This window comes from Armigeres subalbatus, chromosome 2, assembly GCF_024139115.2.
Source record: "Armigeres subalbatus isolate Guangzhou_Male chromosome 2, GZ_Asu_2, whole genome shotgun sequence".
In the NCBI taxonomy this organism is placed as follows: Eukaryota; Metazoa; Arthropoda; class Insecta; order Diptera; family Culicidae; genus Armigeres; species Armigeres subalbatus.
The window spans coordinates 146,247,871-146,263,974 of record NC_085140.1 but is presented as its reverse complement, the minus strand read 5'-3'; the positions used below and the strand labels follow the sequence as shown (position 1 = coordinate 146,263,974).

The window sequence follows — 16,104 nt, the reverse complement described above, 5'->3', positions numbered from 1 at the left end:
TATGGAGTGTGCACCAAAAATAGAACATGTTAGCGAAAGAGGAGAGCATATACTTTCGAGCGGCGGAGACGAGCCAGCCTCGGGCTGCAAGTCTCTTAAATAAAGACAAAAAAAAATATTTTCGCATGGTGGCTGTTTCAGAGTTACTGATTTTGGAAAAATATTATTTACCCATAGAGACACCGTGACTTACTTACTTAACTTAATTACTTAGTTACTTACTAAAATATTCACTTACTTTCTTATTTTCATTCTTACTTACTTACTTACTCACTTTCTTACTTACCTACAGGGCTGTTATATCAGTCGCAGATTTCGCGTTCCTCGCATGTTTCGTGAATCCCGGTGTTTGCGGTTCCTAACAATGCTACCGCAAAAATCACGGCTTTACATCTATGCACTTCCATCGGAAATCCCTTTAACAATTCTGTCAGAAATTCTGTTTTAGAATTTTTCGAACGGAGTATTAAGATTATTGGTGGAAGAATTCCTGAATGAATTTGCAATGTAAGTCCTGAACAAATTTCCGACATTCTTTAATCTCTCCAAAAAATTTCCTTTGGATATTCCCCCGAAATTCCTTCAGGGATTCCTTTCGCAACTCCTTCACGAGTTTCTTTGGAAATACCCTCGTTTACTAAAATAACTAAATAATTTAGAAAAATTATTTAAGCTCTTCTAGTTGAATGTCAAACGTAGTGGATCCTTTGGAAATCCTTTTGAAAATACTTTCAAAAAATTCAGGCAGTAGGAAGACAGCACTTCACTTCTCACTACGCCTCACTTTAATGGTGTTTTCGGAAGCGATCTTCTGTGCATTTGCTTACTTAAAACCGTATTTTTTTATGATGGTGATGATGACTATTTGGCTTGCCGCTTCTTGCCACTCTTCATGTTGTATTGATGTGAAAAGTTACTATTTTCTTTATTGATCCTTCAATAATTTTGAAATGTGTTGAGATAGTTCAAAGTAATCTTCTAGACAAACATGTTTTTCTTCATTTGGAACAACTTTCTAGAATAGTCCATACTGATAAAATCATTTTCTAACAAGTTATGCTCAAAATATGGGGGAAGGGTCATTTGGCCAAATGGCTTTCGGCCAAATGCCACTAGGCCGAACAGACCATTATGCCGAAACCCATCTGGCCGAAAGTCATTTGGTGAGACGTCTCACTTCTCACTTCTCATTCACCACTTCTCACTGTAAAAAAGAGGAGCGCGAAGTGAATGGTGAGACGTCTCACCACTCACTTCGCACTACTCACTTTTCACAGTGAGAAGTGATAAATGAGGAGTGAGAAGTGAGACATCTCACTTTTCACTCCTCATTTCTCACTTCTCGCTGTCAAAAGAGAGAAGCGCGAAGTGAGTAGTGAGACGTCTCACTACCTGTAAAAAGTGAGAAGCGCGATATGAGTAGTAATAGTAGACTACTCACTTCGCACTCATTTGTTACAGTGAGAAGTGAGAAATGAGAAATGAGAATTGAGAAGTCACTTTTCTTACTCCTAATTACTCACTTTTCAAATGACCTATTCGGCCAAATGTCTTATTCGGCCAAATGACCCTTTCGGCCTAATGCAAGGCTGGTAGCGAATCACTTTTTAGTGACTTGGTCACTATTTTGAGCCAAGTCACTAAAAAGTCACTATTTGCATCCAAAAGTCACTAAAGTCACTATTTTTCGGAAAATGGTCACTAAAGCCACTATTTTTGCACCGCCGTTTGTAAAAAAAAGTACAGAATAGAAATCATTTGGTAGGTACAAATCATCAACTAAATCAAATGTAAATCTGTTAGCAAAATATATAAATTTGAGAAATTGTACCAATAAAGCACCAAGTGTATTGTGGAAATCGCCAGATTATTTGCAATTCATGTGAACTATGATCTTCTTCTCCATGTACAAAGGAATGTTAAAATACGAAGTGTTGAAAACAAAAATTGAGGAGTACTGGAGCCAGGCTTTTTAATTCAGGATCCAATAATAGTCTCGAAAACAAAAATTGAAAAGCAAGACAAGTCAAAAGTAATTCTGCACTGAAGAATTTCAATCAAAAGCTTTATGGAAGTTTGCCACAATAAATCGTCATCAATTCTAAAAGACCATCTTATGAAAGATGTTTTCAATTAAAAAAGAAGCAATTTGCGGCAAAGTGGGTTCGAACCATGGACAATTCAGACCACACAGTGAAGCTTGAGCATACGTTTAGACAACTCCGTATATAAAGCGCAGGATTGTTACGACTATCCGGATTTCGCTGATTTGCATAACGGTTTTGATGCTTCGCTCGGAATTAGTTTTGGGTAGAAATTTAATAAATAAGAGCATAGGGTTTTGCTTTCGATAGAAGGGACTCCACGTTTGAAGTCAATACTTGTATTTGAGGAAGTTTTTTTTTTTCATGGATTCCCGGAGAAGTTTTTACAAGAATTAACGTTGCAATTCCCGCGGAAATTCCTGAAAGACAGCAAGAATGTCTGTAAAATATTCCGCCTTGAATTTATGATAAGAAAGAATTTCCGGAAGCTGTGCTGACATTCGCCATCGGATTTCTGTTAAAATTTCCGTTTGAACTGCTGGAGAATGGTTTCATAAGAATTGAAGTGTTTTCCGCACAATTTCTGAGAAAAAAAAACCTTTCCACAGAAATTAAACTTCTGCTGAATTCTTGTTTGCTTAGTTTCGGAACGTTGGTGAACAGGACTATCTAGAAGGGATGTGATACTAATGGATATTTTCTTTGTTCTTTTTCAATGTGGTAAAATCATGTGAAAAATCATTTTTTTTATATGTCATGAAACGTACTGGAAGAGAAAACGTTCAGCAAATTGTGATAACAAAAATTGATATTTAACGCGCGTAGTTGGCGCGAATTGGATTTCAGTCGGCGCAGATTTGGCACCGGTCGAAACTTAAGTAAAATTCATGTTATATCTGAGTCCTGGTATTATTTTTTAGTAAAATCGGTTCACGGGCAACCGCGATCAGGGGCTCGGTGAAGATGGGCACGGCCAGCAGTAGTAGTGCTCATGCTTTATTTGAATTTTTTTTCTAGATTTCTGATAGCATTTTAGATAAGGATTTGATAAAAAACATGATTCATGTCACTAGTTTCCAATCTACTACGAGTTACACAGGGACAATGCAAATGTAACTTAGCTGAGTACCTGTTTAATACTTCATACAAAACTATTCAGTCACTTTTTCTGCATCTGAAAGTCACTTTTTGCGTCATCCTTGGTCGCTAAGTCACTATTTTGAACGGCATTTATCGCTACCAGCCTTGCTAATGACCATTTCGGTCAAACGACCCTTTCCGCCAAATGACCCTTTCGGCCCAATGACCCTTTCGGCCTAATGACCCTTTCGGCCTAATGACCATTTCGGCCTAATGACCCTTTCGGCCAAACGGCCTTTTTGGCCTAATGACCCTTTCGGCCAAATGACCCTTTTAGCCAAATGTCCCTTTCGGTCAAATGACTTTCGGTCTAATGGTCTGTTCGGCCAAATGGTATATTCGACCAAATAATTTTCGGACTAGTGGTATTCGGTCAAATGGCTTTTGGCCGAATGGGTTTTGGCCAAACGACCCTTCCCCCAAAATATGATTTTCAGAAGTCATTCATACAAAACATGCCTAAATCGTAACCAAACCGTTATTCTAATTTTGTGTCTTCAGAAAAGATGTTTCAATGCACATTCTCTATATCATTGCAACAGATCTCCACTGGATATGTTCATCGTGATAAAAGTTTAATTCCAAACCACCCTTCAAGGTGGATAGATCATCGACATTTTATTATCCTTCAACTCTTCTGAAGACACCACGTCTCACAAAAATAGTTTTCCAGCCGAAAACTTAAAAACGTACGTTTTGGGGCTCTCAAACCAGCGTGTTCCGATATGAAACCCATTTTAAACCTGGTAATTGTTCTCACGTCTTCCCTCGGTGGTTTTGACCACATTCATCAACGGTGGTCGACCGGATCGATCGATCAAAACGTCACTCCCTCGCAATGCGCACATCGTCCGTGCCGAAATTCCAACCGGGAGGCATCCTCCGTAGATTGAGGTCAGTCCGGCGGATTCTCTCCGCCACTCCAACACAAAAAAGTACCCTGGCTGGCAACATTATTGAAACATATAAATTTAGATATCAAAGATCGATGGATTGGGCCTTCCGGGCACATATCGCCTCTATAAATTCTCCCGAACCCGGGCCCTGCATCGTGCCCGGTCCGGTCCAACCGAGCTGCAACCGAGCTGGGGGGTGGAGTGTTCAGGCCGAACAGCACCGGTGCATTTCCACACACCACCCAGCACCGTATGTGCGAAGCGTGAGCTGGAGCGATCGCGCGGGAGGAAAATAACTGTTATTTTCCACCGTCCAATAATAACTATAATGTTTCGTATAATGAATTATTTAAATAGCAATTTGACACAAAACAATAATGTGTCGGTGTGAGTGGGTAGGTGTGCGCCCCACTGACTGGTGGTGCTGCTGCTGCTGCCAAAGCTGCTGGCTTTTTTGCGCGATCTTCCAGAGGTTATCTTTCGTATGTGAAGGCCTTAGATCCAGTGTTTCCAAACATTCCTTTTTCCTAAAACCATACAATCTTAAGACAAATGTTGTTCTGGTTTCTGAGTGACACAACTCAGATATTCTATCATTTTCTATCTGTTACTTTCTTTTTAAGGGTTGTTCACTAATTACGAAAAAACTTTAGGGAAAAAAGTGGTTTGTCGTTTCCTTACCGTCCATGGTAGACAAGAGTTGCACTCGTTCATTGAATTATTCAATCTAGTATTGAATTTAAAATTCAATTACAACTATAATAATGGAAAAGAAAACTCGAAAAAAAATTAAAAATTTGCTTTGTGTATTTACAAGTTCGAGTTTCAAAAATATCCGATTTCAAATAAATTTTTGGTAATTATTGCCTGTTGAATTTTCTACAACCTTTAAAAAAAATCCGATTAACACATTAACTTATTGTGACCCAGCTGCAGATGGCAACACTTCCCAGCAGGACGGTTTTGCAGCGGGAGCGCGCGTCTTTCGCGCGGTAAGCATGTCTATCATTCCATATTCCATCGCTAGTGCGGTACTGAGCCGAGCAAGTACCGAGGGGTTAGTCCAATCCTGACCCGGGGTACCCGACGAGGAGGTACGCGAACATAAGTGCTTTCTGATGGTGGCTATTTGTTTCGTTATTCTGGTGGCTGCACCAGCACCACCAGTGCCAGTGCCGTGCTGGACAGGTTGAACCCAGATGTTTTGAATCACGATTTTTCTTAAGCTTATTTCGGTACCGTGATTGCACACGAAGCGCATGTGCAGGCGTGTGGCGCGGAAAAGGTGTTGAAAAATTGTTACTTTGCATACAATGATTTCCCGTGACTGTCGATAGAGACGGGTGTTTAGATGATTTCGAAATCATTTTAACGTCGAAGCATTTTCAATTCGATTTCAGCGATGCTAGACGAAAGTATGTTTACTGAAAAATAATTACAATTTATACGTTCAAAACCAAAACCAATTCTATTCAATGGTATCACAGAAATGTTTTTTTACATGTTGTGGAACGCAGACGCAAATAAAAATCAGTTTTTTCATATCCAACCGAGCTTAACCTCGTTAGAAATTTATCACCTCCAGAAACAGCTGGCTGGCTTGAAGAAATGTTATTGCAATACAGAAGCCATCCACGGGAGTTCGAGGGAGCCGAAGGTAGATCATTATCACACCATCAATTCGTCGTGGTTGTTTTTCCTCGGGATTGCCCTACCCTCCATTTGATTCCTGGTTCCCGGTTCAGTTTGGTCTCGATCGTTATCTCAGTTCGTCGAGTGTTACCGTTTTTTCCCCTTTCGATTCATAGCTCCTCCATATCAGTCATCTAGTGTCGATGTCGTTTGGACTTAAAACTCTCTGATTTGAATACGACAACAAAGACCAAACGAGTGTGACTGAAAGATTCCGTCTGTTCTACTATTTTTTTCGATGATTACAGTTAGAACAGTAACGGAGTTATCCACGAACGGTTTATAAACTGAAAAAAATTCCGTTGGAGACAAGCTGCTTCTTAAAATGCGATCACCTGCCAGATGATACTCGTCACCGAGCAACCTCCATCAGCTTGAAGCCGGGCTTCAAATGATAATCACATTAACAAATTCTTCAGATGATGATCAGTTTTTTTCTATTACACCTAACCGATGGCGAAGAGAAATCTCCGGTAGCTGGCCGCTACCGTGGATTAAATCAGCTCAAAAGTAGAGCATTCCTTCGATATAGGTTCGAACGAAGATCGATGTTGCTTTGTGTGACGAGATGAGGGTTGTATGAATCCCCCTCAGGCCTCAAGGATTAACGATCGAATGGTCGATGAATGAAAAACATCTCCAATCTGAGCTGACATTCCTGTGGCTTACTTATGTTTGCTTTTATCAGAACATGAAACATAGAACACAAAATCTTCGGATTAAAACTGAATAAACTCAAAAATAGTAAATGGATAGATCCTACCATATGTTTATAAATCTTTTGTTTTTAATGTTTAATCATTTGTGTAAGATTTTTTGAGTCAAATAATCCAAAAACTATCGATTAAAAATTCATTTTTTTTTTGTTTCAAAGGGTTTTTTGAGTTTATCATCCGGTCGAAGATAAGAACGCTCAAATAATAAAAATGATGTAAAACAGACTTCACAAGAATGCATAAAAACAGCACGCAATTAACATTAAACAGCATTCACAGTTAAGTAAATTGGATAGATTTTAACCGCATTCAATATCAAACAGCGTGCTCCAGTCAACATTTGCATACAAAATATGAAAAGAATCTAATTTGTGCTGATTATTTTTGTGACGCGAACTGTTCGCTCTTTTCTAAACCAAGCTTTATCCAACTCATTATTAGTAACAAAAGAGTAATCTTTCCAATCCACTCTGTCCTCGGACAGATTGTTCCACCAATTAAATATCAATAGGAACCGTCTCCCATCCGTCGTTACCGCACTCTCCAAATATGCGCCCATAAAGGTAGAGGAGGTAGAATTTGTCACCAAAAAGTTTTGTGATCCAGCCAATTCCCTTCCATCCTTGACACTGAAATCAGTCACCGATATTAAAAGGCACTGCTGCAGCAGCTCGCTCAGACAAAAGACTGTAAGACAAAACTCAATAAGAGCAAGCGGGTCGTAAATTTTATGACACCTTATTTGTGTCGTTATTTTTCCCTCGGAGATGGCACAGTTGCGGTGCGGTGGCCGGCGGCGGCGGCGCTGAGTGTTTGCCTGCTTCTGTCTGTGCCCAGCACTATAAACTGGATCGTCGCCCAACCCGAGCGAAGTGGTGTTACAAAGATGTGTTTTCGAATGGTGAAATACGAATCAAAAACAATTATTTGTTTGTCAAACTGTTCAAGTCAAATGGTGGTGCTGGTTGTTGTCTGAGAAACAGATTTTTGCATGATATTAAAAATAAATTAAATTTGCTTATTATTTCTGATAACTCATCAAAAATTAATATTTTGAAAATCAAATTTGACCAACCCTTTAATATTTTGAAAATCAAATTGAGCCCGTCGTCTTCTCATTTCACCCTTTCCTAATTTTCATTCTTCATTTCTCATTTATCATATCTCATGCCTCATTTCCCATTTCTCGTTTCTTATTACTCATTCCTCATTCCTTATTCCACCTTTCTTACTACTCGCTTCCCATTTCTCATGTCTCATTCCCCATTTCTCCTTCCTCATTTTCCATTTCTGATTTCTCATCTTTCATTTATAATTTCTCATTCCTCATATCTCATTTTTCATTTCTCATTTCTCATTTCCCATTTATCAATTACCATTTGTTGATTCACGTTTCTCATTTGTCATTCCTATTTTTGTCATTTCTCATTCCACAACTCTTATTTCTCATATGCCATTTCTCATTTCTTGTCTCTCATTCCTCATTCCTCATTTGAAATTTCTGATTTCTCCACTCGCATATTGCATATTTTCATTTCTCATTTATCTTTTCTCCTTACTCATTTCTCTTTCAATATGTTACGGATCCAACCATTCATTTCTCATTTTTAATTCAAATGTCTGATTTCTCATTACTCATTCCTCATTTCTGATTACCTTTTTCCCATTTTTCGTTTCTCATTTTCAGTTCTCATCCCTCATTCCTTTTTTTTTTCATTGTCATTTGTCATATCATATTTCTTCTTTTTTTACTTTCCATTTCTCGTTTGCCTTGCCTCGTTTGCCATTTCCCATTTATCTTTTACTAATCTGTCGTTTCTCTTTTTTCAATTTTTATTCTTTATTCCACAATTATCATTCATTGTTTCTTAGCTCTTATTTGCCATATGTCATTAGTCATTTCTCGTCTCTCATTTCCCTTTTCTCAATTCACATTTCTGATTTCTCCATTTGCAAATTTGATTTCTCATTTTATACGCCAGGGAGCCACCAATACATTTCTTATTTTTAATCTCAAATGTCTGATTTTTTATTTCTTATTCCTCATTCCTTATTTCTCATTTCTTATTTCTCATTTCTCATTTTTCCTTTCTCATTTCTCTTTTCTAATATCCCATGTATCGATTTAAATATCTCATTTTCATTCCTTATTCCTTATTTATGATTTCTCAATTCTTATTTCTCATTTATCTCATGTCTGTTATCATTTCTATTTTTTTTAATTTCTTCATTAGAGAGATATTTTTTTAATTACTTTAAATCCATCACTTACTTCATGTCCAATTTCCAATTACTCATTGTTGGATTTAGAACCAACGGGATGAAGGGCAACTCATCATTTACCGATAGATCAGCTCTTCGCAACACCAGTTTCTCATTTATCTTATTTTATTTCACATTTCTAATTCCTCATCTCTCAATTCGCAATTAGCATTTCTTATTTACAGTTTTTATTTTCTCCTTCTTTTGTCTCAATTCTCATTACTCAAATTTCATCTCTCATTCCTGATTTATCGTTTTCAGTTTCTCATTTCTGATGACTCTATTCTTATTTCTTATTTCACATTTCTAATTTTACATTTCTCATCTCATATTTCTCTCCATTCGCACTTCAAATTATCAATTTAAAATTTAAATATTCAAATTGAAAATTTCAAATTTTAAATTTCAAATTTCAAATATCAAATATAACATGTCCAATATCAAATATCAAATATCAAATAATAAATATTAAATATCAAATATCAAATAATAAATATTAAATATCAAATATCAAATATCAAACATCAAATATCAAATATCAAACATCAAATATCAAATATCGAATATCGAATATCAAATATTAAATATTAAATATTAAATATTAAATATTAAATAGCAAATAGCAAATAGCAAATAGCAAATAGCAAATAGCAAATAGCAAATAGCAAATAGCAAATAGCAAATAGCAAATAGCAAATAGCAAATAGCAAATAGCAAATAGCAAATAGCAAATAGCAAATACAATAATGTCCCAATTTTATCACCCCCTTGGTTAATTGTTGGGTGATAATTAGGAAATGTGACAAAATCGAAAAAAAATCTATTTTTCAATTTGTTTCATAAATATGATCCAAAAATTCGTGAACAGAACCCATAATTTTTGTCGAAAATGCTCACAAAATTATTGACAGGTACTCAGAAATAATTCATAATAAACCTCAGGCGGCGAAAGGTATTTCATGAAAATCATAGTTCTTTGCGGTATTATTCACAAAAATAGAAAGAACGACTGAAATTTTCAATTTTTTTGGGGTGGCAAAATCGGATCGAAAACGTGATAAAATCGGGGTTAGACAAAATCGGGGATGACAACATCGGGTCGATACTGTATCAAATATCTACAATTTAATATCTAACATCTAATATTTAATATCTAATATCTAATATCCAACATCTAATATCTAATATTTAATATCAAATATCAAATACCAATTTTTACTTTTTGATTTTCTTTTCTCAATTCTTATTTCTCATTTCAAATTTAATTTTTTAAATTCTAATTTCATATTTCTTATTTTTCATAGATCCTCATTTCGCATTTCGGATTTAAATTTTCTCAAATCTCATTGCACATTTCCCAAAACGAAATATTTCGGTTTTCAAATTTCATATCTATTATTTCTCATTCCTCAATCCTTCTCATATCTCATGAATGTTAGGGAGGTATCGAGATAGAGAACACATTTATATTTTTCTTCCAAAGTATCAAACACTTTTCATAACATGGTTTAGAGTCATTTGACAGAATGCCATTTGCCCGAATGCCGTTTGGTCGAATAGTTAAAATTGATATTCTTATTAAATGGAGTGAGGAGTGAGATGTTCAAAATGAATAGTGAAAAGTGAGAATTAAGAAGTGATAAATGAAATGTTTGAAATCAGAACTTCTCTGTTCTTTTTTTTTCCTTCTCACTTTTACCTTTCACTTCTCACTTCGCAGTTCTCACAAATTTTTCACTTCCCACTTCCCAAGGAAAGCAGGAAGGAAGGAGAAGGAATGTATATAAAGTTGAAAAAATGCCAATTTTCACCTCACTTTCCACTTTTAACTACTTGGTCTTCTTACTTCTCAGTTCTCACTTCATTCTTCTCACTTCTCACCGTTTACTTCGCACTTCTCGCTGCCCACTTCTCACTTTTCACTTATCACTTCGCATTTCTTACTTCTCACATCTTACTTCTCACTTACTTCTTTTTTTACCTTTCACTTCTCACTTCTCAAACTTTTCACTTCTAACTTCTGACCTCTCACTTTTAATTTCTCACTGCTCAATTCTTACTTCTCGCTTCACACTTCTTTCTTCTCACTCCTCACTTGTCACGATTTACTTTTCACTTTTTGCTTTTCTTCTCTAACTTTCCATTTTTCAAGTCTCAATTCACAATTCTCACTTCTTACTTCTTACTTCTCACTTCTGGCTTCTTACTTTTCACTTTTCATTTTTCACTTTCACTTCTCATTTTTCACTTCTCACACCGCAGTTCTCACTTCTCAAATTTCTTACTTCTAACTTCTCACTTCTCAATTCTTACTGCATAATTCTTACTTCTCATTTCTCACTTTTCACAATTTAGTTTTCACTTTTAACTTTTCTTTTCTCACTTCTCACTTTGAATTTGTCACTTCTTACTTTTCGCTTTTCACTTCTTACTTCTCACTTCTTTCGTTTCACTTCTCATTTTTCACTTTTCATTTCTCACTTCTCATTTCTCTCTCAATTCTTGCTTCTCTCTTCTCGCTTCTCAATTCTTACTTCTCACTTCTCACTTTTCACAATTTACTTTTCACTTTTTACTTTTCTTCTCTCACTTTTCATTTCTCACTTCTCACTTAGAATTTGTCACTTCTTACTTTTCGCTTCTCATTTTTCACTTTCCACCTCTCACTTCATAGTTCTCACTTCTCAAATTTCTTACCTCTTACTTCTCACTTTTCACACTTCACACTTCACTGATTCTGACAACATCGAGTTAGCGAGGTGAAAATGCTTTGTGTAATTACTTCGACTTATGAGAATGTCGAGTAAGGGAGATATCGACTTACGGAGGTAACGCAGTATGCAAAATTCAAGCGACTTTGAATTTCATCGAGTAAGAGAAAATATCGAGTTAGAGAACATCGAGTTAGAGAGAGTTCACTGTATGTATATTCATATTCTGCAGTTGAAATTTTGTTTTTTCCATTTTATATTTTTCTTTTGAACTTCTCACTGTTTCTTATTTATCATTCCTTATTTCTCATTTTGCATTTTAATTGTGAATTTTTTTCTTTCACATTTTTATTTAGCATTTTCTGTTTCACATTTCTCCTTTCATAGTTCTCATTCCTCATTTCAAGCTTCTTATTTTCCATATCACATTTCACATTACAAATTTCTCTTCATTTCTTATTTTCGTTTCGCCTACCCCTTTACTCATGTTTCATCATTATTATTTTCAATTCTTCTGTCCCATTTCTCATTACTCATGTGTCATTTCTCATATTTCAATCTTTTTTCTCATTTTTTCCAATCGTATTTTGCATTTCGTATCTCGAATTTTCAATTTCAATTCTCTTACTTCTCGTTTTTTATTTCCCATTTTGAATTTCTAATTTCTCATTTCTTATTCCTCAAAACGCCTCCTTATTTCTCATATCCCATTTCTCACTCCAGACTTCTCATTTCCTATTCCTTATTTTTCGTATCTTTTTTTCACTTTTGATTTCGTATTTTGCATTTCGAATTTTTTTGACTTTCTCGTATATGAAGCATATGTAAAAGCTATACAATCACCTTAAAACCAAACTTTTGATAAAAGGTTTGGAGACCAATAGTGTTTTATACCAATTGACTCGTAAAGGTAAAGTCTGTATGCGTGCAAAATTTTTAGACACATTTTTTGGAACTTAGCATTGGCCGATTTGCTCCCCGCAACATGTTCCATTCGATGGGGAATCCGTTTCCAATGGTTGCTATTGAAAATTTTTGCCATATAGGCTCTAAAGCTATTGCCAAAATACTATTTTTAACAATCAAAAAGCGCTAAAAAATACTCATAAATATTTTTAGTACATCTAAAGCACAAGAAATGCACCAACACCATTAGGTTTCCATTTCCTCATTACTTCTAATTTGACATTTCTTATTTGTTTTTATTTCGTATTTTTTACACAGAATTTGGTAATTATATTTCTTATCTCTTATTTTACATTTACATTTTCTTATTACTCATATCTCATGTCGCATTTCTCATTTCGCTTTTTTGCCTTTCTCGTGTACTAAGTATACGGTAAAGGCTATATGATCGCTCCAAAAACAAACTTTTTATAGAAGGCCCGGAGACCCATAGTGTTATATACCAATCAACTCAGTTCGACGAATTGAGGTGATGTCTGTGTGTGTGTGTGTGTGTGTGTGTGTGTGTGTGTGTGTGTGTGTGTGTGTGTGTGTGTGTGTGTGTGTGTGCGCACAAAACGACGCAAAAATGTCACTCATTTTTCGGGCACTTATCCTCAACCGATTTGCTCGCAACATATTGCATTCGATGCAGAATCCTTTCCCATTGTTTCCTATTGAAAATTGGCCAGGTCGGACTATGGGATCGGAAGTTATGGCCAAAATACAAATTTATACGTAAATATCGCGTATAAATTGTCACTCATTTTTCGGGCACTTATCCTCAATCAATTTGCTCGCAACAAATTGCATTCGACGCAAAATCCTTTCCCATTGTTTCCTATTGAAAATTGGCCAGGTCGGACTATGGGATCGGAAGTTATGGCCAAAATACGAATTTATACGTAAAAATCGCGTAAAAAATGTCACTCATTTTCAGGCACTTATCTTCAACCAATTTGCTTGCAACAAGTTGCATTCGAGTACTTTCCCATTGTTTCCTTTTGAAAATTGGCCAGATCGGACTATGGGATCGGAAGTTATGGCCAAAATACAAATTTATACGTAAAAATCGCGTAAAAAATGTCACTCATTTTTCGGGCACTTATCCTCAACCGATTTGCTCGCAACAAATTGCATTCGACGTAGAATTCTTTCCCATTGTTTCCTATTGAAAATTTGCCAGGTCGGACTATGGGATTAGAAGTTATGACCAAAATACCTTTTTTGCCTTTCTCGTATACTAAGTATACGGTAAAGGCTATATGATCGCTCCAAAAACAAACTTTTTATAGAAGGCCCGGAGACCCATAGTGTTATATACCAATCGACTCAGCTCGACGTACTGAGATGGTGTCTCTGTGTATGTGTGCGCGCACCAAAAGTTCGAAAAGTTTAGCTCACTTTTTTGGAACTTATCCTCAACCGATTTAATTCCAACAAGTTTCATTCGACGCGGAATCCTGTCGTATTGTTTTCTATTGAAAATTTGGAAGATCGGACCATGGGCACAGAAATTATGGCCAAAATATACTATGTGTTATAAAAAAGCGAGTAAAAAAGTCTAGCTGACTTTTAATGGACTTACCCTCAACCGATTTACTCACAACAAATTGCATATTAGACGCGGAATCCTGTTCTATTATTTTTTTATTGAGAGGTGGCCAGATTGGACTATTACCTTAGAAATTATGGCCAAAATACTTTTTGCCTTTCTTGTGTAACAAAGTTGTACCGAAAGGCTATAATTTCTTTCCGAAAACGAACTATCGGATGTTTCCACACTGATACACTTCTCTCCCTCTTCATACGGGAGTTTGGCAGAAAGACGGTCATGAGATTTATATCATAACAAATATTGCCCTCCGCTCGCTTGATGGGAATGACGTTTTCGTTTTCTTTTTGTGTAGTCGGAGCTTCAGTTCAACTAACATCCAAAAGTGATATCCTTAAAATATATGACTGGGTAAAATAAAACAGGGGTATGTACGTCAAAAAGATTGGAAAAGGAAACAAAAATGTCGAAATTCTTATTAGCATATTGTAGATCAAGCTGAAAACCGAACCGAGGTCTCGCGACAATCTAATTTCTGTTTTGAATATCTCATTCCACATTTCTCATTTCAACTTTCTCATTTTTTTTTATTTTTCATTCATTTTTTCTAATTTCTAACTACATTACTCTTAATCATTTTTCATTCTTCACTGCTTGTCTCTAATTTTGTTTCTCCCATATCTAATTTCTATTTTAACTTTTTCCTTTTGTCATAATACCATTGAAAAAATTATCTGCGTGATGTTTTAAATATTACTCGTATTCGTTGTATGACAAATAAGCTATTTTAATCCGCTTTTGGTCACATCCTCCCAATCGGCAACGCTCCAATATATTTTCAAAGGATTGATTTTTGCACCTACCCGTTTGTTTTGTTTCGTATCTCTCCAGATGGAGCCCAATTGATGCCGTGCGCCCTGGCGCAAGGGGGAGCCGAAGAAAGGCACAATTTACGACCGTAGTGGCATTTTTATTCATCTCCCTTGCGTCGAGCGTCGTTGGGTTCCACCCAACATAACAGCGAGATGACTGAAAAAATGAAAAGTTCAATAAAGATTGGAAATTTTTACGAGCCCCCGTATGGTATGCTAAGGAGCGTTTATCAAGAATTTATGTTAATTCATAGCTCGATGCTCTGTGAAGAGTGATTTCATTAAGAAATCAGTCCGGGCCTACTCGCGCGCTCGCGGAACCACAGCAGAGGGCTACTTTGTACCAGCAGTTTGATAAATCGGGGAAGGTATCTTGATAACGAATTCGCCCTGGGGCACGGTCGGAACGATTCCGGCTCAAAATGCACTAACGAAGAGGGTAAACGAAACTGGAGTCACAAAATCTGCCACTGATCCAGATAACGCTAAGTGACAATTAGTACGTGTGCGATTGTTCATCTTAAAAGGAAACACACATGAGCAAACGTAAAAGTGGAGTGCAAAAATCGCCATTAAGTCGGCGGTAAAGTTTATTGGTGAACGTTTCATTTGCATAGCTAAAAACCAAAGTGTATTTAATAATAGTCGTAAAGTTTATAAAATATTATGTACTTTAATTATGTTACAATAAAAGCGCCTCAGTCAAAGCGAATCTATAAAAAAGTAAGAATTGAAAGAAACTGGAGCACGCTGATCGTACTGATTTCGCGGCGTGCTCAGCTCAGCTGCGCAGAATAACCCAACACTTGTTGCGTCGTTTACGTCTTATTCGCACGAGCGCGAGAGCTCGCTCACACTCCACTCACAACTATTTGCCGTCACTCAGTGAAACATTTTTAATGAAAAGCAATTGAATCCCATCATGATGACGACGACGACGACGACGAGACTCGTTGTCGTCCGTCGTCATCGCGTGCACACAATTTATGACGATTGTGAGCACCGAGAGATCCGCACTCTTGACTAATGTTTCTTGTTTCTCTCTTTCTTTCTCGTTCTCTCCCCTACGCTAGCATCCCCGCTACGAAAATCAACGGGCAAACCACGCCTCTGGACGTAGCAGGCCTATCGCAAAATGATATACAAGGCATACTTGGTTCACACCCATCATCGCAGTCGTCGATAAATGTCAAACGTGAGCCCGAAGATCTACGCAAAGAGCCGAAAAACTCACGAAGTCAAAAGGTAAGTGCGCCGCGCAAACTGCCGT

At 36.6% G+C, this 16,104-nt stretch overlaps 1 protein-coding gene across 5 annotated transcripts in view; it reads left to right on the top strand.

Annotated features, from left to right (window-relative positions):
- The window catches only part of LOC134210975 (protein grainyhead), a 704,499-nt gene that overhangs the window by 523,012 nt on the left and 165,383 nt on the right, over positions 1 to 16,104 (top strand). For all 5 annotated transcript variants that reach the window (XM_062687440.1, XM_062687441.1, XM_062687439.1 and 2 more), the window contains exon 4: positions 15,908 to 16,079. In XM_062687440.1, coding sequence (XP_062543424.1) covers positions 15,908 to 16,079 — 172 coding nt within the window. The remainder of the gene's footprint in view (positions 1 to 15,907; positions 16,080 to 16,104) is intronic.